Source organism: Uloborus diversus, chromosome 1, assembly GCF_026930045.1.
Source record: "Uloborus diversus isolate 005 chromosome 1, Udiv.v.3.1, whole genome shotgun sequence".
NCBI classification, from domain to species: domain Eukaryota; kingdom Metazoa; phylum Arthropoda; class Arachnida; order Araneae; family Uloboridae; genus Uloborus; species Uloborus diversus.
Window position 1 is genome coordinate 264,595,991 of NC_072731.1, and position 23,032 is coordinate 264,619,022.

At 37.2% G+C, this 23,032-nt stretch overlaps 1 protein-coding gene across 1 annotated transcript in view; it reads left to right on the plus strand.

Moving 5' to 3' along the window:
* LOC129227390 (sodium-dependent proline transporter-like) overlaps positions 1 to 23,032 on the plus strand; it is a gene marked incomplete in the record, with an annotated part of 96,150 nt that overhangs the window by 64,928 nt on the left and 8,190 nt on the right. The window contains 1 exon segment of the mRNA XM_054861944.1: positions 20,374 to 20,544. Within this exon segment, the coding sequence (XP_054717919.1) occupies positions 20,374 to 20,544 (171 nt within the window).

The window sequence follows — 23,032 nt, forward strand, 5'->3', positions numbered from 1 at the left end:
ATATTAAAAGTTTGAAGCAAAAATAGAAATGTATCAAAAATTACAAAATTTAACTTTTTATACGAGCCCTCAGGTCCCCTAACTTATGTTTAGGGAAATATATATAAACTCCGTTGAAAAATAATAACAACACAAAAAGTTCGACATTAGTACGACCAACATTTTACCGATGTACGAAACGCAGCGTTTTGTGACTTACACCACTTAACACTCGCCATCAATAATATTCTTTTTTTTGGGGGGGGGGGGAGATAGCGGTTAACAAGGGTTTACAGTTATATGTGTGCATAGAGTGACTTTTCAAATTGTACAAGGTTTTGTAGTGTTTTTTTGAGCAATCACGATTGCTTATTGTTCTCACTTGACTTTTTGGCGTCCTATCATTTTATTTTCCCACCGCCACCCTCCGCACCGTCATCGTCGACCAGGTCCTCACGATGCTGCTCCTATAGCGAAAGCCAAAAACACAACCTACACACACAACCACACACACACATACACCTATACACACATACACACGCATACATACTGACACCTACACATACACACACACAAAAACATACACACACACATACACACAACTACCCACACATTCATGCCTGCACATAGACCCAAACACATATGTCTACACAGACATACACATACCCCCCCCACACACACACATTCATACACACAACTACCCACACACTTATGCCAGCACACAGACACAAACACACATGCCTACACACACATATACATAACCCCTACACACAAACACACACGCTTACATACACACACTCGTGATGGCGAAAAACATAATTTGAATTCAAGATGTCAAAATTAAAATTAATTTTTTTTTTTTTTTTTTTTTTTGAGCAATCACGATTGCTTATTGTTCTTACTTGATTGTTTTTTGATGTCCTATGACTTTATTTTCTCACCGCCACCCTCCTCACCATCACCGTCGACCGGGTTCTCACGATGCTGCTCCTCTAGCGAGAGCCGACCTACACACACACACACGCACGCACACACAAACACACACAAACACATACTTACACAAATACATACAGACACCCACACACACACACACACACACAAACACATACAGACACCTACACACAAACACATACACATAACTACCCACACATTCATGCCTGCACACAGACACAAACACATATGCCTACATACACATACCCCTCCCCCCACACACACATTCATACACAACTACCCACACACCTATGCCAGCACACAGACACAAACACACATGCCTACACACACATACACATACCCCCCACACACACAAACACACACGCCTACATACACAAACTCGTGATTGCGAAAAACATAATTTGAATTCAAGAGTTCAAAATTCAATTTTTTTTTTTTTTTTTTTTTTTTTTTTTTTTGTGAAGTAACAATGCTTACAACATGCTAAGTTTAGCAAGTTCAAAATATTTTACTTAGTGACGGTTTTAACGTAATATTTTCAAACACAAACTACAGTTTTCTTCCAAAAAAAAAAAAAAAAAAAAAAATCGGCATAAGGACTCTTTCAACAAGGATAAGAACTCAACAACGGGTAATTGACTTTTAAAACTCTTATTTTATTCCCTCGCTTACGAAACGGTTAAGAGCAGAATCGGTCCCCAAACAAACATAAAGCGAAATTTCCTCGCCGCAATTTATTCCTAAATGCAAAGGGTTTTTTTTTTTCTATCTTACTTTACTATCGTGATAAAATGAAATTCGCTTCTTGAGGGGGGGAAATGCATTCGAATTCTGCTTTTCTATTTTTACTTCCTTTTACAAAAAAGGAAGTATTGTATTCGCAAAAAAAAATTTCACTCAAAAATCGGCTTTAATTTCTATTTTGCTCACCCCCGAATGAATGTTGGTTTTTTTTTTTCGACTCGACCACACGTGGATATATGCCTCGGAACGTACAAACACCCGAAATATCCATTTTGACGATCCCCGAGTTAATCACAACGATTTTTCTCGTGACGTCTGTATGTACGTATGTATGTGCGTATGTTTGTATGTATCTCGCATAACTCAAAAACGGTATGTCCTAGACAGTTGAATTTTGGTACGTGGACTCCTAGTGGGATCTAGTTGTGCACCTTCCCTTTTGGTTGCATTCGGATGTTCCTAAGGGGATCTTTTGCCCCTTTTTGGGGGGAAATCATTGTTAATTTCGATGTAAACTCAAGTGGTGTTATAATTTGGCGGACACTTGGTGATATATCGCCAGTCTTTTGGTCGCCAACTTGGCTACAAATTTGGCGACTTTTTTTTAATTTTCAAATCTGGGTTTGGTTTGGCTACTGTTAATGACATTTAGAGAGTAAACTATTAAATCACGTTAAAATTCCCAATAACGAGAAAATGACATTAAATTGGAGTAAAAGGAAGTCATATGATGCACACATCAGCTCGTTAATATTCGGTTAGCTCACGATTTACTCAAAACAGTGATAGCATGTGTCTGTGAAAGATGCTAAAACCCAAAGTGATGGAAGGATTTATTTGTCTTCCGACTTTGATTTAATTTGATCTCAAAAACTCAAATACTGGAAGTAAATTCGATTCCAAAGCAAGAATGAAGCTTTGTGTAATCGTGTGTTTAGCTTTTGTGGAAAAGTATTTATCTGTGCAAAATATGATTCCAGTAATTGTAATAATCTAACTAATATAGCTAAAATCGGGACCAATACCCTAAACCAAAACTAAAATAGTAATGCCCATGTAACTAACTGGGTCATTTGACGGTATTTTTGACATTTATGTAGAGTCTGTAACGTGATCTTTTTCTGCCATACCTTTTAATTTACTGTTTGATTTGCAAATTATTGAGCAATCGCGATTGCTTATTGTTCGCACTTGACTGTTTTGATGTGCTATCATTTTATTTTCCCGCCAGCACCCTCTGCAGCATCACCGTCGACCGGCTCCTCACGATGCTGCTCCTATAGCGAAAACCGTCTCCAGGTTGCATCCATATGCTACACACACGCGCATACATACACAACTACACACACACACACACGCGCGCGCGCAAACACAAATACATACACACATACACAAACACACACACATACACACACAACTACCCACACATTCATGCTTGCACACAGACACAAACACATACACACACACCTACTGACAACTACCCACACATTCATGCTTGCACACAGACACAAACACATATGCCTACACACACATACACATTCCCCCCCCTACCGAAAACACTCATACACACAACTACCCACACACTCATACCTGCGCACAGACACAAACACACTCGCCTACATACACACACACACTCGTGATTGCGAAAAACATAATTTGAATTCCAGATGTCAAAATTCAAATTAATTTTTATTTCAATTTAAGTTGGTGTGTTGGTAGGAAAAGCTCAAAATAAAACAATATGCAAATCAAACATTAAATTAAAAAGTTATGGCAGAAAAAAAAGATCACGTTACGGACTCTACATAAATGTCAAAAGTACAGTCAAATGATCCAACTCTATCGAAACCATCCATTATTCAAGACGAAATCCAACTATTAAAGCAGTCAAAAGATTTACAGGTATCCCTCGTATAACATGGTTAATTCGTTCCATGTAGTATCGAAACCGTGTTATACAATAATTTTTTTGTAAATGTTTTTTTACTAATTTTTTAACCTAATTAATCATGTACAAATCATAAATCATGTCAATGTGTACCGTGTTATATCGAAACCATGTTCCGTATTATATTGAAACCGTGCTGTACGAGACCTAGAAATAATGTAAATCAAGGAATGTGTACCGTGTTATATTGAAACCGTGCTGTACGGGACCTAGAAATAATGTAAATCAAGGAATGTGTACCGTGTTATATTGAAACCGTGCTGTACGAGACCTAGAAATAATGTAAATCAAGGAATGTGTACCGTTTTATATTGAAACCGTGCTGTACAAGACCTAGAAATAATGTAAATCAAGGATTGTGTACCGTGTTATATTGAAACCGTGCTATACAAGACCTTGAAATAATGTAAATCAAGGAATGTGTACCATGTTATATCGAAACCAAGTCATAAGGTGCAAATTTTATAATAGCTGAAATTTCGACTCACAATAGAACATACAAACGAAAACTGGCAACCAGAACATACAAAGAAAACAGAACATACACTGATTTAAAAATAAGAGTTGATATAAACGTGCAAATGTACAATTTAAAAATATTGATTGTGAAAAATATAATTTTCTGAGATTTTTTATTTCTTTTGCTAAATAAATGTGCATGAATTCAAAAAACAACTAAATGCTTTTTTGTTTTCTTTTTTTTTCTTTTTTTTTTTTTTTTGAGCAAAATGTAAATCCATCTTCTAATACTTATGAAGTAATCGACTTTTCATTTTTTTTTTTTTTTTTTTTTTGTATTTTAAAAAAACAGCTTTGATGAATTAATAATAGCACAGCACGAACATAATATTTAAGATAGGATCCCTTTAAACAACAATAACGTTTCGTAAAAAATAAAAGAGGAAACATTTTTTACGCATAATTGTGGTAAGATATTTTTTATTTACCTAGCTCAAGCCCAGAAACGGTGTTTTTCATAGTCATAAGACTATTTCTACAACAAATATGAAAATAAAAATATAAAAAACCTTTTACCCTCAGCGGTGAGCACAAAAACTTTTTTCGTCCCTTTGATACAACACATGTTAGGGTCTCATGAAATAGTTTTCCGCAGAGAATCCGCCATAAAACATATCACTGTATGCTAATATCCATGTTTTCAATTTTTATGGCAGCTATTCCATCTCGCTCAAAATATGCTTTGCATTCTTTTCTTTTCCCGAAGTAAACACAAAGGAAATGAACTGGAAGATACTGGGGTTGCTTTGCATGTTCCAAATGCGTGCGCCGCTGCTGTTGCAGAAATGCGGATTCAATTCGTTCCTTGGAGATTCTTCTCCCTTGCTCGTAAAACAAAAACAAAAAAAAAAAAGAATCCATTTTACTTCGTTCCATTAACCTAAACGAATTTCCTCGAGATGTTATTGTTTTTGAAAATTTCCTAACCAATTTCTTTTAGGATTACTTTTATGGCCGTCGCTTACTTTTATTAGTTTATTCTTTTACTCGGATATCTTTCGCCATTTTCATGTTGGTTAAGTGCGTCGCCCATTGTTTTCGTTGTTTGCGTATGCTAGAAGTTACCGAAAGACATTTGTATCGTAGATGGAATGATTCATAAATTGGTAATGTACTTGATTTTATAGGACTGTACACTTTTACCACGATGGCCGTGATATGTATCGATTTTATTGTGAAAATATTATGTAACGAAAGTTTTACTCACCACAATTAGAACAAAGTATAAAAGGCAAAACTAAAACGACCGTTTTTATTGAGCTATCAAGATTACTTATTGATTATACTTTGCCGAGGCCTGACGTTTCTCATCGAATCTATTGCCCTTTTGATTGTGGCAGTTTTGCGAGTCACGTGATCCATTGTTTCATGCATGGCCCCACTAAATTTCCGCTTACGCTTACGGGCTTTGAGAATTTTTGACTTTTCTGTGTTAAACCGATGCAGCGCATGCATCCACCTATCAATTTCAACGTTTCAATGCTGCTCATGCATCCACCAATCAACGTCGACGTTTCAATGCTGCTCATGCGTCCACCAATCAACGTCGACGTTTCAATGCTGCTCATGCATCCACCAATCAACGCCAATGTTTCAGAGCTTATTAATTTTTGATTGGGCGTCGTCCATTTTGACCGCAAGAGGCGCCACTGGGAACCCCTGCATCCACCAATCAATGGCAAAGAAATGGAAACAGGGGTGCATTATAGCGACCTCTTTGTTGCCATGAGTTTCAGCGATTGCCACGGCCTATCAGAAGTAAGTGAGGCCATGCTTCATGATGTGAGTGGACCTAAGGCCCCTATATATATACGAGCAGACACATCAACTTAAGATTAGTCATTTTGGATCGGAGCGCGTGTTTGAGTGGTTGTCATTTCTGGCGAGTTATCGCGTTTGGTAATTGTTCACGGTAAGCAATTATTAGCGGCACGTGAGTTGTTGGCAAATTTGGCGAAGTCCGAAACTTTGCTGTGGTAACCCTAGCAGCGCAACAATGAAAAATCCGATCCAAAATGGCTAAACTTAAGCTGATGCGTCGGCCTATCTACATAGCGGCTCTAAGTGGACCTCAGGTGCTGTGATGTCATCTGGTCATTGGTAGATAGTGAGTCACATGATTCTTTATATTTTATTAATTTATTTTTATAATTTTTTTTTTTCAGACTATAAATCTTGTGGATCTTTTTGATTACCTTTTTTTTCCCTCTCAAACCACCTTGGGGTGATTTACAAAAATAGTCAAAGAAGTAAAATATTTCAGTTTTGCGTGGACTAGATGACTGATTGAACAGGTGTTAGTGGATTGGTCTTTATTTAACCATTTTCAGCAGTCATTTGCTAGAGTGTAGAGCGTCTCCTTTAGTTTACTTGAATTTTCACCTTACTTCTCTATTTCTTTAATTCTTTTTGCAGACGGTAACTAACTCTTTTCGCATCTTACTGTTGTTTTCTTTCCCTGCAAACGTTATTTATGGGCGTTTGTGGAAGAAAACATTTTATATAAGAAAGTATCAATCAAGTAAATAAAAACTGCGTTTTTTTTTTTTTGAAACGTTATTTTCTAATTGAATTTTTGAGGATTGTATTCCACACTTTAATGTTATTTTATTCTATTTTACTTGATTTGGAAGCAGTATTATTGTTTATTTTTTAATATTTTTTTTATTTATTTTATTATATTTTTATTTTATTTTTTTTCATTTTATTTTATTTTATTTATTTATTTACCTATTTATTTTTTTGTCATTGCAAACCAAAGAAGTCGTTTTCAGTTTGCGCGCAAAATATTTAAAGTGCTGCTTAAAAAATCATACAGATAAAATATAATTTCTAGCTTTATTTCTAAATAGATACACCATTTAAATAATGAAACATTTAACTCAATTCGTAAAAGATATCTTCTTTATTTAACTAAATTTCTATATTTTTAAATCGGCAAAAAAAAAAAGTGACATGCAAAACATATATTTAAATAAATAACTAAAAAAATGACAATAAAACAAGTTTTGATGCATGAAAACTAAAACAATTTGAAAAACGTGCGACTTTAAAAATAACTTAATAGAGCCAAGCAATTGGTTGATAACATTCAAAACCGTAAATATATTTTCAATTCATTTTGTAACTATAAATCTCTTTAAACATCATCATTTCGCGCAGATCTTACGCCAAGCACATGCCTCGAAACATTTCTGTTAACTTTCTCTTTGAGTCTTCCATATCCATTCTTCGATAAATTGACTTATCATTTGGAGCGAATGTGAAACAATATTGACAAAAGTTATTTGCTAAGTGCTCCCCCTTTTTTATCAACTAAAGCTTTATTTACTTTATTTAGCACACAACTCTTATCCCTCCATTAAAGAAAAAAAATTCCTAAAAGCCTGTTACTTTTTTACTTCTTTTCCCGAAGTCAGAGCAGAAAAAAAAATGGCGATATTTTCTTGGAAGTAAAACCTAGCTTAAGCTATTAACTCAGTTATCTACTTTTGGAAGCAAGTATATTAAAAATTGGATTATAATTGAGATCTTGACTACATTTTTTTAAACATTAATCCGCTTATAACTTAATTAACTGAAACCATATGCAAGAGAGTGAATAAAAGTGAGATTTGAAATTTATTCTTTAAAAATGTCTTAAAAAGTTGGATGCAGTTGAAGTATGAAGAAAACTATTATAAAATAAAGTATTAAACTTCATCTTTATATAAGATAATTAATTTTTAGCTGTTTTCCTTTTTACAATAGAAATAAGTTTTTTTTTATTTATTTATTCATTATTTTTTTAAAAAGATTTAAGGGTTCTAAAAATTGTCGATTAATTAAAATCTTTTTTGATTCTCCTGGATTGGAACTCCTCAATAAATTAAACTCCTAACATATCTTAACTGTTTTTGAAAGCTTTTAACGATTCTTCCTTATTATAAACAGTGCAAAAGAGCATTATTTTCGCTAAATGTTATAAAGGCCATGTTCCAAACTGTAAAAAAGTACAGTGAAACCTGTAAAGTTGTCAGTTTTTGTCAAAAACTGACAGGGCCACCAAGAGCCAAGTCAAGCCCTTTTTCAATTTGCTCTCCATGTCATCTTCCGCCTATGAAACTTGTTAACTTATTTTTTGAGCAATCACAAATTGCTTATTGTTTTCATTTGACTGTTGAATGATGTCTTTTGATTTTTCCCCTGTATTCCTCTGCAGCACCACCATAGACCGGCCCCTCCCGATGCTGCTCCTCTAGCGAACAAAGTCTCCAGGTTGCGTCCAGTTCCCGCACACACACCTACATACACACACACACACGCCTGCACACACTCACGCTTACACACGCGTGTACATGCACACACACACACTCACGCTTACACGCATGAACGCTTGCATATGCTCCTACATACACACACGCGCCTGTACACACGAACGTTTACACACACGCGCGTACATACGCACACACGAACGCCTACAGACAGACGAACGCTTACACACACACGCACGGGCGAACACACACACGCGCGCGTACATACATGCAAACGCGCGCGTTAACACACACACTCGCTCGTGATTGCGAAAAACATAATTTGAATTCAAGATGCCAAAATTCAATTTTTTATGTATTTATTTATTTGTTTATTATTAATTTTTTTTTTTTTTTTTGGAAGGGCTCTTACAGGAGCAAGTCCCTAGTTTCTGACTAGGTTGACATGTGCTCTCGTCAACCCTTTCAAACAATACCGGTGGATGGAGCTGGATGTCCACTAACAGGACAAAATGTTGATTAGAAGATGGCTACGTTAACGAAAACATGTTCAACAAATGAATCAGGAAGTGTGATAAGGATTTTGCGTTAGGAGGTATCGGATCCCCCTTTTTAGTCCTTAAATTCGTACAAAAAGATTTCCATCTCTTTGGACCTTTAAAGAAACACTTGGTCTGGCATGGAAAAAATTCATCGTCAAGAATGTGAAATCACATCAAGATGGCTTGCTCAGCCGCAGCATCTTATATAATTAAAAACTGAGCGTATGTACCGATGTATCTATGTATGTCCAAGCTTCTTCTCCCGAACGACAGTGAACTGACCATCGAACCAGGTATCGATGGATTTATAATCTTCCCGTTTTCATGTTTGGCTATTTAACATAATCCTCCGATAATAATTAGCGGAGACATCAATTAAAAACTATTAATTACGACACTTAGATTTCGACATAAAACCGCTATTTCTCGAAGGCTTTCCTCCATTGAAACTATTATTCAGTGCTTCATCTCAACTTTCCGCAACAATGTTTTTATTAAAATGTATAGCGTGAAGAAAATCATTGAGATAAAAGATTTGTTGCCATTTTTTCCTCGAATATGAACAGGTAAAATTCTTGTTTTTGTTTTGAGGCTTTTCCTGCAATTATATATATATATATATAGGGGATTTAAAATGTTTACTTTTTGGTGGTTTTTCCGCAATCTGCCACAAAATTTCACTGACTTTTTTTTTGTTCAAGCCTGAGTGTTGAACTCGCGTCACTTCACATAACTTTTATTTTCGAGGAGGACCGTGCAAAGCCGGGTGACGCAGCTAGTCGGTTCGGAACTGCTGACCTCCCAAAAGTGTCTTTTGAGATTCAAAGAGATAGAAATCACTTGGGGCGAGATCGGGACTGTGAAAAAGGCCCAGCCATAGGGGAGTAAGGTTTTGGGGGATCAAACTCGTCCCTATTCCAGTCCCAAGCCCGGGTAAATGGGGAGGGTTTTGCGATGGTGTAGCATCCCTGCATGTAAAGCGACCACTCTTTACTTACGTCTAAGCAGATCTATATCTGCACACTGGCTAACTGAGTAGGACAGGGAGTAGGCAATGGGTGCCACCGGAGTTAGGTCTGTACCTGGGTCCACGGTGCCTAGGGTCGTAAGTGGATTAAACTGTTCCTGAAGGACGAGAGGGGTCAGCGGCCGAAAGTTCAGTATTCTGAGAAACCCTAGATGGTAGTACAGGGCGGGGTTTCCTCATTGTGTACCTCCCAAGGCCAAAAAAAAATTATATTAATTTGAATTTTTGGCATCTTGAATTCAAATTATGTTTTTTGCAATCACGAGCGTGTGGTGTATGAATGCGCGTGTGTGTTTGTGTAGGCGTATGTGTGTGTGTTTGTTTAGGCGCATGTGTGTGTTTGTGTAGACGCATGTGTGTGGGTGCGTGTGTGTGTGAGTGTTGTGTATGCAGTGCTGTGCGTGTACGCGCGTGTGTGTGTGTGTGTATGTAGGCATGTGTGTTTGTGTCTGAGTGCAGGCATGTGTGTTTGTGTCTGTGTGCAGGCATGAGTGTGTGTATGTGTAGTTGTGTAGGCGTATGTGTGTGTGTTTGTTTAGGCGTGTGTGTGTGTGTGTATGTAGGCATGTGTGTTTGTGTCTGTGTGCAGGCATGTGTGTTTGTGTCTGTGTGCAGGCATGAGTGTGTGTATGTGTAGTTGTGTAGGCGTATGTGTGTGTGTTTGTTTAGGCGTGTGTGTGTGTGTGTATGTAGGCATGTGTGTTTGTGTCTGTGTGCAGGCATGTGTGTTTGTGTCTGTGTGCAGGCATGAGTGTGTGTATGTGTAGTTGTGTAGGCGTATGTGTGTGTGTTTGTTTAGGCGTGTGTGTGTGTGTGTATGTAGGCATGTGTGTTTGTGTCTGTGTGCAGGCATGTGTGTTTGTGTCTGTGTGCAGGCATGAGTGTGTGTATGTGTAGTTGTGTAGGCGTATGTGTGTGTGTTTGTTTAGGCGTGTGTGTGTGTGTGTATGTAGGCATGTGTGTTTATGTCTGTGTGCAGGCATGTGTGTTTGTGTCTGTGTGCAGGCATGTGTGTTTGTGTCTGTGTGCAGGCATGAGTGTGTGTATGTGTAGTTGTGTAGGCGTATGTGTGTGTGTTTGTTTAGGCGTGTGTGTGTGTGTGTATGTAGGCATGTGTGTTTGTGTCTGTGTGCAGGCATGTGTGTTTGTGTCTGTGTGCAGGCATGTGTGTTTGTGTCTGTGTGCAGGCATGTGTGTTTGTGTCTGTGTGCAGGCATGAGTGTGTGTATGTGTAGTTGTGTAGGCGTATGTGTGTGTGTTTGTTTAGGCGCATGTGTGTGTTTGTGTAGACGCATGTGTGTGGGTGCGTGTGTGTGTGAGTGTTGTGTATGCAGTGCTGTGCGTGTACGCGCGTGTGTGTGTATGTAGGCATGTGTGTTTGTGTCTGTGTGCAGGCATGAGTGTGTGTATGTGTAGTTGTGTAGGCGTATGTGTGTGTGTTTGTTTAGGCACATGTGTGTGTTTGTGTAGACGCATGTGTGTGGGTGCGTGTGTGTGTGAGTGTTGTGTATGCAGTGCTGTGCGTGTACGCGCGTGTGTGTGTGTGTATGTAGGCATGTGTGTTTGTGTCTGTGTGCAGGCATGAGTGTGTGTATGTGTAGTTGTGTGTGTGTAGGTGTAGGTGTGTGTATGTATGCGTGTGTGTAGGATATGGATGCAACCTGGAGACGGTTTTCGCAAGAGGAGCAGCATCGTGAGGCCGGTCGACGCGACGGTGGTGCTGGCGAGAAAATAAAATCAACTTAACGTCAAAAACAGTCAAATGAGAACAATAAGCAATCGTGATTGCTCAAAAAAAAAAAAAAAAAATTTGAATTTTGACCTCTTGAATTCATATTATGTTTTTCGCAATCACGAGTGTGTGTGTGTATGTAGGCGTGTGTGTTTATGTGTGTGGGGGGGGGGTATGTGTGTTTGCGTGTAGGGGGTATATGTATATGTGTAGGCATGTGTGTTTGTGTCTGTGTGCAGGTATGAGTGTGTGGGTAGTTGTGTGTATGAGTGTTTGTGTGTGGAGGGGGAATGTGTATGTGTGTGGAGGGGGAATGTGTATGTGTGTGTAGGCATATGTGTTTGTGTGCAGACATGAGTGTGTGTAGTTGTGTGTATGTGTAGGTGTCTATGTATGCGTATGTGTTTGTGCATGTGCGTAGGTGTATGTATGTGTGTGTATGTGTTTGTGTGTGTGTGTACGTGCGTGTATGTATGCGTGTAAGAGTAGAATATTGACGCAACTTGGAGACGTTTTTCGCTACAGGAGCAGCATCGTGAGGCGGCCGGTCAACGGTGATGCTGCAGAGGGTGCTGGTGGGAAAATAAAATCGTAGCACATCAAAACAGTCAAATGAAAGCAATAAGCAATCGTGATTGCTCAAAAAAAAAACTCATCACAATTCTTCTTTCGTTGGCAGAACATCTTTCCGTCAACGCAACCATCTTCTAACTGACATTTTATCCTGTTAATGGACGCCCAGCTCCATCCACCAGTACCGTTTCAAAGCTTCAATCATCTTCGTTATCTTCAGTGTGATTTTTATTCACACAAAGAATCTGCACTTTCGTCAAAGCTCTTGTTACCTTACTTTTTGAAACCCACTTGTATTTGCTATTAAATTTTTGCCACGCACCGGCTTGACAAGCATTCGCTGTCTGTCGAAATATGGTCAAATTTTCCGTCTTTGGCAGAGTAATCGAACTATTTTTTTTTCTGAGATAAACACAGCAGAGAGGTCCAGAATTAGATAAGACATTTTTCTGAACTCCAACAATATTTTTCTCGGTCTCGCTCCCTCTCTCTCGATTGGCCTAAGAGTCCCCCTTGCGATTGCAACTTCACAAAATTTATACCATTTATATAATACTAGTGGCACCCGCACGGCTTTGCCCGTAGTAGAAAATTAAAAGATCTTTTGGTTCGCATGATGAATTTCGCGCGAATTGGCTTTCCCATGTTACGGTTCCGCGTTATGAAAACTTGGTAATTGACTCTGCCTTCTTATCCATCTTCTAATCCATCTTATGATAATTTTTCTCGGGAAAATGTTCTTAAAATTGGAATAGAAAAAGAACAAAATCGAATTTTTGAAACATCGCTTCGAGGTGCGCACCCACATGCTACAAATTAATTTTGTACCAAATTTCATAAAAATCGGCCGAACGGTCTAGGCGCTATGCGCGTCACTGAGATCCGGACAGAAATAAAGACAGAGAGACTTTCAGCTTCATTATTAATAAAGATTGCATAGACTATTATTATGTAGGATGAGTACTTTCAAGAACTTCAAAAATATTGATTTAAAGTAAAATTTATTTAAAATAAATAAATAAATAAATAAATGACGTAATGCAAGGTTATAAACGGCACGACTAAAATTTACCCTCAATAAGTTGTACTCTTTTTGAAAGATATCGAGGACCTTCTTAGTCACTGGGTGTCAAATGGTTAAAAATAAAATTTGGTTAAAACAACCGTCTCAGAAAAAATTCATTCGATTACATAGTATGGCCTCTTTGTATACATTTATTTTGTTTAGCCTTACATTTCTCCTTTCAACAGCTAAACATGCGAAATGCAAACGAAATCAGAAATTTAAATTTTTACACCCATCTCTTTCATAAAATTAGAAATTCTTCAATTCAAAAAGAAGAGTCTAGCGACAGGCCAAATTGAGTATTGTGAAATGTCATGAATAAAAACTGGGAAAAAGCAAAATGAAAGTAAGGAATAAAGCCGGAGAGCTTTTTTGAAGAAGAGTTAGAATTATTCAAGGCATGCTTCCCCGCATTCTTTTATGAGCACTATGCTCTAGAATAAATTTTTAAAATACTCGAAATGACTTGAGAAAGAAAGCATTACATTTTTGTCCTTTTCATGAATAATTTTTAAAAAGCCTGGTTTTGTGGAGACTCTCGGAATGTGCTGTAGAACGAGATTTCATCTTCCTACTTAGGATGATTAAATTAGGCCATTTTTCTCCGGGTTTAAAAGATTTCTTCACATTTTCGCAATCTTGAAAGAAATCTTTCAGTGTGCTTCATTTTAAAGAAATTGCTGCGAATTTATGTATGTATCTTAAGGATGATTAAAAAGTACATTTTTTGGGTGGAAAAAATACATAATGTATATTAAAAACTGCCAATCTGACTAAATGAGTTATTCATTTACTTTATTTTTTTTTTGAAAAAAAGACCGCATGATGACAAATTTAATAATATATTACTCATGCAGATGTGTATTTATCATACTTTTGGGCTATATTTCTGGTTTATTTAAATTTCAATTATTAAGATGAAATGATTGACACCTCATACATTTCGGTTTTAAGCAAGTGTGTTTGTGCGCATTTGAAACAAACAAGTTATGATTTAAAGATAATCCTTATAGTAATAGTCATAATGATAAGTAATAATGAAATCATCTTTACTAATAATAAAACTGAAAGTCTCTCTGTCCGGAGTATGTCTGTAGGATGTCTGGATCTCTGTGACGCGCATAGCGCCTATACCGCTCTGCCGATTTTCATGAAATTTGGCACAAAGTTAGTTTGTAGCATGGGGTGTGCACCTCGAAGCGATTTTTCGAAAATTCGATGTGGTTCTTTTTCTATTCCAATTTTAAGAACAAAAATATAAGATGGGCGAGTAAATTGCGAAATTATCATAACGTGGAACCGTAACATGGGTACATGCCAATTGGTGAGATTTATCATACATTATTTGTAAATATACAGGCGAACCAAAAGACCTTTTAATTTTTCTATTACGGGCAAAGCCGTGCGGATACCACTAGTAAATGAATAAATGCATACATAAATAATAATAATAATAATACCAATAACAAGAAAAATAATTACTAATGTTATTATTATTGGTGATGTTGCTGTGATTGTTATCGTAATAAGTTTTATAAATGTTTATTCTTATAAATGATGATAATAATTAAGAACAATCGAAACAAGAACAATAACAGAGTTTTGTATTGAGACAACTACTCTTACAAAAGTATTTTTCTTTCTAAGGTAATTGTAATGAATGTGTCTTTTATCCAGTGATCGTTGCTACAGGGGTGCCCACAGGGGGGAGGGATAGTAAAATGTGGGGGGAGGGGTAAATCTGTTTGTTTCAATTAATTTTTTTGTATTTATTTTAATTTATTTATTTTAATTCGTTTTTTTGATTTACTTTTTATTTAAATTATTTGTTTTATTTTATTCTGTTTATGTTTTATTTAATTTATTTATTTAGTTTATTATAGCACAGAACGTTTCAAAAAAAGAAAAAAATAACAATAATAATTATAAATAAATCAAAAAAGAAAAAATATATGTTTAAAAAAGTAAATAAAATAAAAAAGAGAGCTAAAAAATAAAATTAATAAAAAAGGGAAAGAGTTGAGGAAATTTGGGGGGGGGGGGGGATTTGCGCCATTAAACTTGGGAGGGGGAGATGAGGACCCCTGCTTTGCTAAAACAACGATTTTTTTTTCTCAAAAAAAAACTAGTCTGAAGCTATTGTTGAAACTACCCGAATGAACTTTAGCAGCTTGTCAAAAATATTTTCAGACTGTTAATGCGACTTGAAAATATGTAAACACAGTCCACGTGTTGCAAAGTCATAAGTCTTAAAGCGACAGCAGAGATCATATTTCCTACAACATCCAAAATTACGGAAGGTTTAAAACGACTGTGCATTTTTTTTTTCTTATGCATGTGTAAATAACAGGTAATGTAACACAAATGTATTTACCTGAATAATCAACTTGAATAACCCTCATGATTATAGTTTTATTTTTAAAGAGACAAACTTCTCTTGACTTTCCAAAAGAAGCCATTACCTCTTTCTTCCCTTAATAATCAACCATAATGAAAGTCACAACGCATTTTAACGTTCATCACAAAACTAAAGCACTTCCCTCGAATGAAACCAGAATAAACAACGCTTACTGCTAAAGCATGTATACTTCACTTATCTAACAGTAATCTTTAGTCATTTTCTTGGTTAGAAATAACATTTAAAATCACTTTCCATTTGCCGAAAACGATTTGGGACGAAAGTAAATTTAATATTTTGGAAAACACCAGTTTCACTTTTACGCGAGATAGCAAAAAAAAAAAAAGAACATTCTTTATGCCCCTACTATCGAACAAAACCTTATGATTGCACGCATTATTTCAAGAAAGTGGCCATTAAACTCAGAGCATGCTAATATCCATGTTTACAATATTTATGACGGCCATTCAAATGCATTTAAAGCGATATTCGTTTTTTTCTTTCTCCTCCCCCGAAGAAAAATGAGGGCAGATATTTTGGCCAGCGTTTTTCACATCAAATGTGCGTGAACTGTTAAAATAAATGCTTCATTCTTTTTCGCATCGTAATTTTGTTTGAACGCTTGTACTCAGTCTGTTCTTTGTTTAATACGTCCCATTAAATTTTGAACGATTTTTAAATGTGGCATCAGTGTTTCCAATTTTCTGCCCAGTTTCTTCTGATATTTACGTTTCTTGAGAAGATATATTTATTTTATCTACACTCAGTCGCTGAGCCAGTCACCACGTTTATTTAGATAAATTCGATAAATAACTCATATACTCTTACACGCATACTGATTAAGTTTCAAGAAATAAAATATAGTAACTCGCATAGACTAATAATAAGAGTAGACCAACCTTTCCCAGACTTGCTGAAGAAAAAATTGGTTCACGGATACATCATGTGACTAGTGGAAGGCTTGGCGAAAACTTTAGCAGCAAGGTTGCTAGATGGCAACATTATCTATAGTTTTGCACTCGACATGTATTTTAAGACGTAATGTGTTTTCATTATAATTTTATATGTGCAGAGATTGAACTGTTTTTCTTTTAGTTATGCATTATTTTGACATTAGTAATTAGTTTTTGATCACAGCTTTCAGTAACTTTTACTTCATTTGGAACTGCTACGTCAGCGTTGGCGTGAACGTAATGGCGTAAACGTTTTGCATTAACGCTAAAATGTACTAATCGGTATCTTAAATTGAAATTGTAGGTAAAAATCTTATCGTTTGCCGATTCTTTTTGGGCACTTGAATCTTCAATTGCTTAAAGAGTTATTGAAATTGACTAAAGAAAATGCACAGTGCTATCTAAACGAAAAATTCACTATATTAACAAAATATTACAGCTTAGAATAACAAATTTACAAATCGGACTCCATAAAAGATTATTCTTCCGCGTTCCATCAATTTTATTTATTTTATTTCTTGCGGACGTTGATCGTCTGCTACGATCAACGCTCGCTGTTGCTAGGATATCCACCAGTCACATGGTTTGGTTTATGAGCAGCAAAGGGGTTGCCATAGCTCGGTTTACTCTTATTATTAGTCTATGGTAACTCGCGATCATCCGCGGAATAGGGTGGCACGGTTACAGCAGATGAGCAATTTCCGCGGATAAGTGGCTGCAATAATTACTGCAACTTCTACTTTTTACGCCACTCATTGGCAGAAAGCACTTTTTTATGTGGAAGTGATTGACCAGCTTAGTGCTTTCTCTTGCAATGACACATAGTTGAAGGATTTTTGCAAAGAGACATCTTGTAGGTAGACCATTGTTGCACAAAACATATATCGACGATAACTGACATAGCCGTCGACAGATGGCGTCACTAGTCATCTCCACTTCCACAGCTTCAATATAAGGTTTTCGGGGACAACGTCGTTCTCCAGCCCCCTGTGCCCACGGCCGTGTTCAACAACAGACCACAATATTTTCGAGTCTACAGATATAACCCGCATGTACTCAATAGCCACGATCAGAGCATACTTTTCGACCCCGTAAATCACCGCTCTGGCTCCGCAAAAAAAAAAAAGGATTGAAAAATTCCCCATTTCCTTGCAAAAAGAGGTTTTTCATTGTACCAGAGAAGCGGATTTTACCCATCCTTAGCGGCTATACCCAGCAAGTAGAAGAACTTGCTTCGCGTAATGCATTCAGGGTAAAAACTCTGCTTTCACTCCAGAAGGAAGCAGGAGGAGAAAAATTCCATTTTTATCCCGCAAATAACCGGAATGCGGTGAAAAGCAAATTTTTTACAGGGTCGAAAGTGTCAATGGAAACCGTCCTTGGGCCCATATTACCTCCGGAAGTAAACTCGTAGCAATCCGATTTCAATCGGGTAGCTTCCTAAAATTTAAAAGTATTTTTTTCTGAAAGAGCAGGTTTAAAAACGCAGGATCTGACCTTTATTTATTTATTTTTTTTTTTTGGATAATTTGCTTAAGTTTAATATTTTTTAAAAAAATACTTAAATCGGTGAGCTTTTATTATCTATATTTCTGCCGATGACATCACAAGTGATGAAATGCCATTCAGTGTTGCTATTTTCACAGAGTAAAATATTTAACTCGCATCTTTACTCTCGTGTATTGGCAACGATATGGTTGATAGCAAGAGTAGAGCGCGATGTTTGGATCGCTTCTGGATTATCATAACGTGGAAACGCTGTAGAAAGATGCGCCAAAATACATCATTTGTGACGTCATCAAGACCACGCCTTGTTTCAAAAATCAGACATTTAAAAAAATTAATTAAATAATAATTGTTGGGAAAATGAAAGTATTTTTTGAGTCCATGTTATCATTTTTTTCATCATCAATTTCAGTGACTAAAAGCAGTAATTTTCACAGCGTTCGTACGCTCCTTCAAAACTCCTTCAATACTCCTTCATTTAGGAAATTTTTTTGAAGGGCCCTTCAAACTCCTTCAAAACTCCTTCTTTTTTAGTTCAAGACAAGACTACATAATCTTCCTCTGTGACAGTAACTTATAATACTTTGATCGACAACTAACTTTGTCACAAAGGCGATTTTAATGTAGTAATTTTGTGCATTTATTTTTTTCATAAAGATGTGAGTTACAAATTGATCATAGTTAAATCATAAAAGTTAAAGGTGAAAATTTTATTAGAAGACTAAAACATTTGATAAGTGAAGTAAAACATGCTTAAATGGTGCTTGGCTATTTTTTCAAGTTTTAGGATTATTGTTTTTCCCTCCACCACACTTTCAGCAGCAAAAGTCAGGTTGTCTAATTATTATTTAAATATTTAAAGCTACATAAGTATATGTGCTATATTAAGTGATTGTGTAAAAAAAAATAATTGTTTAGTAAATCGCAGTTTTTATATTGTAAAAAGAGTCATCCACAAGTGATGTCATGCCTTGAGGAGGAGACTGGCTCATGAAATTTTGACAAGGGGAAGAGAGAGGGTGACAAAAAGGGACATCACACAGTTATTGTAACAATGTGTTTATAAAAAATATGACATGTGACAAGAGGAGGAGTTAGGTGAAGTGTGACACTTTGTGATAAAAGGAGAAGGGGGTCAAATATGTTGAAAAAAAGTGTGACATCATTTAATGACAGCCCATTAGTACTCCTTCAAAACTTCATTTTACCCCTTCAAAACTCCTCCAAAACTCCAACCTCATTCCGAGTTCTCCCGGGCTCTCATTACAAAGTCTTTAATCTACCATTTTGTATTATTTGCCGATTCATTATCTAATTCCATTTGCAAAGTATATGATTTATATTCTTACACTTAAATGAGCCGGTAATCTTCTAAACTAAATAAGCTGTAACAATTTCCTTTTTTTTTTTTTTTTTTTTTGAACAATCACGATTGCTTATTGCTTTTATTTGACTGTTTTTGGCGTGCTATCATTTTATTTTCCCACCGCCACCCTCCGCACCATCACCGTCGACCGGCTCCTCACGATGCTGCTCCTACAGCGAAAGCCGTCTCCAGGTTGCGTCCATGTCCTACACACACGCGCATACATACACAACTACACGCACACACAAACACATACACACACACACATACACCTACACACACACATACACACACGCATACATACAGACACATACACATACACACACAAAAACATACACGCACATACACACAATTACCCACACATTCATGCCTCCACACAGACACAAACACATATGCCTACACATACATACACATACCCCCCCCCCCACACACACATTCATACACACAACTACCCACACACTTATGCCAGCACATAGATACAAACACACATGCCTACACACACATACCCCTACACACAAACACACATACCCCCCACACACACAACAACCCACACATTCATGCCTCCACACAGACACATACACATACCCCCCTCACACACATTCATACACACAACTACCCCACACTCATACCTGCACACAAACACAAACACACATGCCTACACACATATACACATACCCCATTACACACAAACACACATACTCCCCCACACACAAACACACACGCTTGCATATACACACACACTCGTGATTGCGAAAAACATAATTTGAATTCAAAATGACAAAATTCAAATTAATTAATTTTTTCTTTTTTTTCTAGTTTGTTTTCGTGTACTCTTTGGTAGAACACGAGACCCTGAAGTATGGAACCTACGACTTTCCAGATTGGGCTGATACCGTCGGTTGGGGACTTGCATCCGTGTCCATGCTTCAAATTCCGTTCTGGGCCGTGGTGGCGATTTTCACGCAGCCGGGATCTACTTTTAAAGAAGTAAGCAGTAAAGATCCAATTTCGATCAAGTACAAATTTGTTTAGCTATTGCTGAAGAACATTGCAGGGTATACCAACCAGTAAATGAACGCTTAAGAGCGAAATAAGAAGTAAAATAACAAATAACGCGGTTTGATTGCACAAAATTGCAGATTATTGCAGACACGTTTTTCGAGGTTAAAAGGAAATACTTTTATAATGCAAAAAACAATGAACTTATATCACGTGGATGAAAACGCATCTGACAAAAGCTTTCTTTGGACCTGTTTTATCCATAAGCTCAATTTTATCCAATGTGGATTTCTTTTTGTATTGAAAATGTAGCACGGAAATGTAGCACGGAAACACGAATGTGCAGTAATCGGCCATTTTGTGCAGCTGAATCTTGTAATTTTTTTATTTCTTATTTGTTCTATTTCTTATTTAGCTTTTCAAGCGCAGAGGTTTTTTTTTTCTGAACAATCACGATTGCTTATTGCTTTTATTTGACTGTTTTTGGCGTTCCTTTGATTTTTCCCACCAGCACCCTCCGCAGCATCACCGTTGACCGGCTCCTCACGATGCAGCACCTCTAGCGAAAACCGTCAATATCCTACACTTACACGCATACATACACGCACCTGCACACATATACATATATACACCTACACACACATACATACACATACACACACAAACCTACACACTCACATACACACAACTACCCACACTCATGCCTGCACACAGACACAAACACATATGCCTGCATACACATACACATACCCCCACACACACCTACACACAACTACCCACGCACTCATGCCTGCACACAGACACAAACACACATGCCTACACACACACACATACCCCCACACACAAACACACACATACACACACAAACACACACCTACACACTCACATACACACAACTACCCACACACTCATGGCTGCACACAGACACAAACACACATGCCTACACACACACACGCATACCCCCCACACACATACATACACATACACACACAAACACACACACACCTACACACTCACATACACACAACTACCCACACACTCATGCCTGCACACAGACACAAACACATATGCCTACATGCACATACACATACCCCCCACACACACCTACACACAACTACCCACGCACTCATGCCTGCACACAGACACAAACACACATGCCTACACACACACACATATACCCCCCACACACAAACACACACATACACACACAAACACACACATACACACACAAACACACACACACCTATACACTCACATACACACAACTACCCACACTCATGCCTGCACACAGACACAAACACATATGCCTACATACACATACACATACCCCCCACACACACCTACACACATACACACAACTACCCACACACTCATGCCTGCACACAGACACAAACACACATGCCTACACACACACACGCATACCTACACATACACACACAAACACACACACACACCTACACACTCACATACACACAACTACCCACACACTCATGCCTGCACACAGACACAAACACATATGCCTACATACACATACACCCCACACACACCTACACACAACTACCCACACACTCATGCCTGCACACAGACACAAACACACATGCCTACACACACACACGCATACCCCCCACACACATACATACACATACACACACAAACACACACACACCTATACACTCACATACACACAACTACCCACACTCATGCCTGCACACAGACACAAACACACATGCCTACACACACACGCATACCCCCCACACACAAACACACACGCTTACATATACACACGCACACTCGTGATTGCGAAAAACATAATTTGAATTCAAGATGTCAAAATTCAAATTTTTTTTTTTTCCAACTCTTAGTTAAACGCAATTTCATTTTCAAAAATTCATTGAGGGTCGTCCTTAAGGGATGTCACTCCATAAGGTTCGTGAAATTTTGAAAGCTTCGCACAAGGTGGTGGAAGGTGGTAACAAGAAGTATGAAATCACTTATTTTTGTTGAAAAAAGTAAATAATAAAACATTTTTACGTAACAATATGTTTCTGTAATGTCACGTGACCTGTGTCAGAAAAGGGGGAGGGGGTAAGGTGAAGACACTGACAAGGACGGGAAGAGTGTCAGCTATGTCGAAAAAAGTATGACATCATTTCTGGACAACCCTTAACTTCGTTAAAAATCTCTGTATTTGTCACATGATAGTGAAAACATTTTAATCGAGATGTGTAAACATTTTTTAAAAAATTGTTTGAATTTTCACGGTTTTGAGTCAGATTTTTGGGGGATTGAAGCGAAAAATAATGCACCAACCTAGTGGACAAACGCTGCATTTTAGTTTAGTGATTTCTTTCGATTCATCTAAGAAAAAACTTTTGAAACTTTTCTTTTTTTTTCAAATTACAAGTTGTTCTTTCAATTGTGGGGAGGGGGGTGTAATTGTGTGGTTAGTGTACCCTATAATGCGTTAGAATATTTT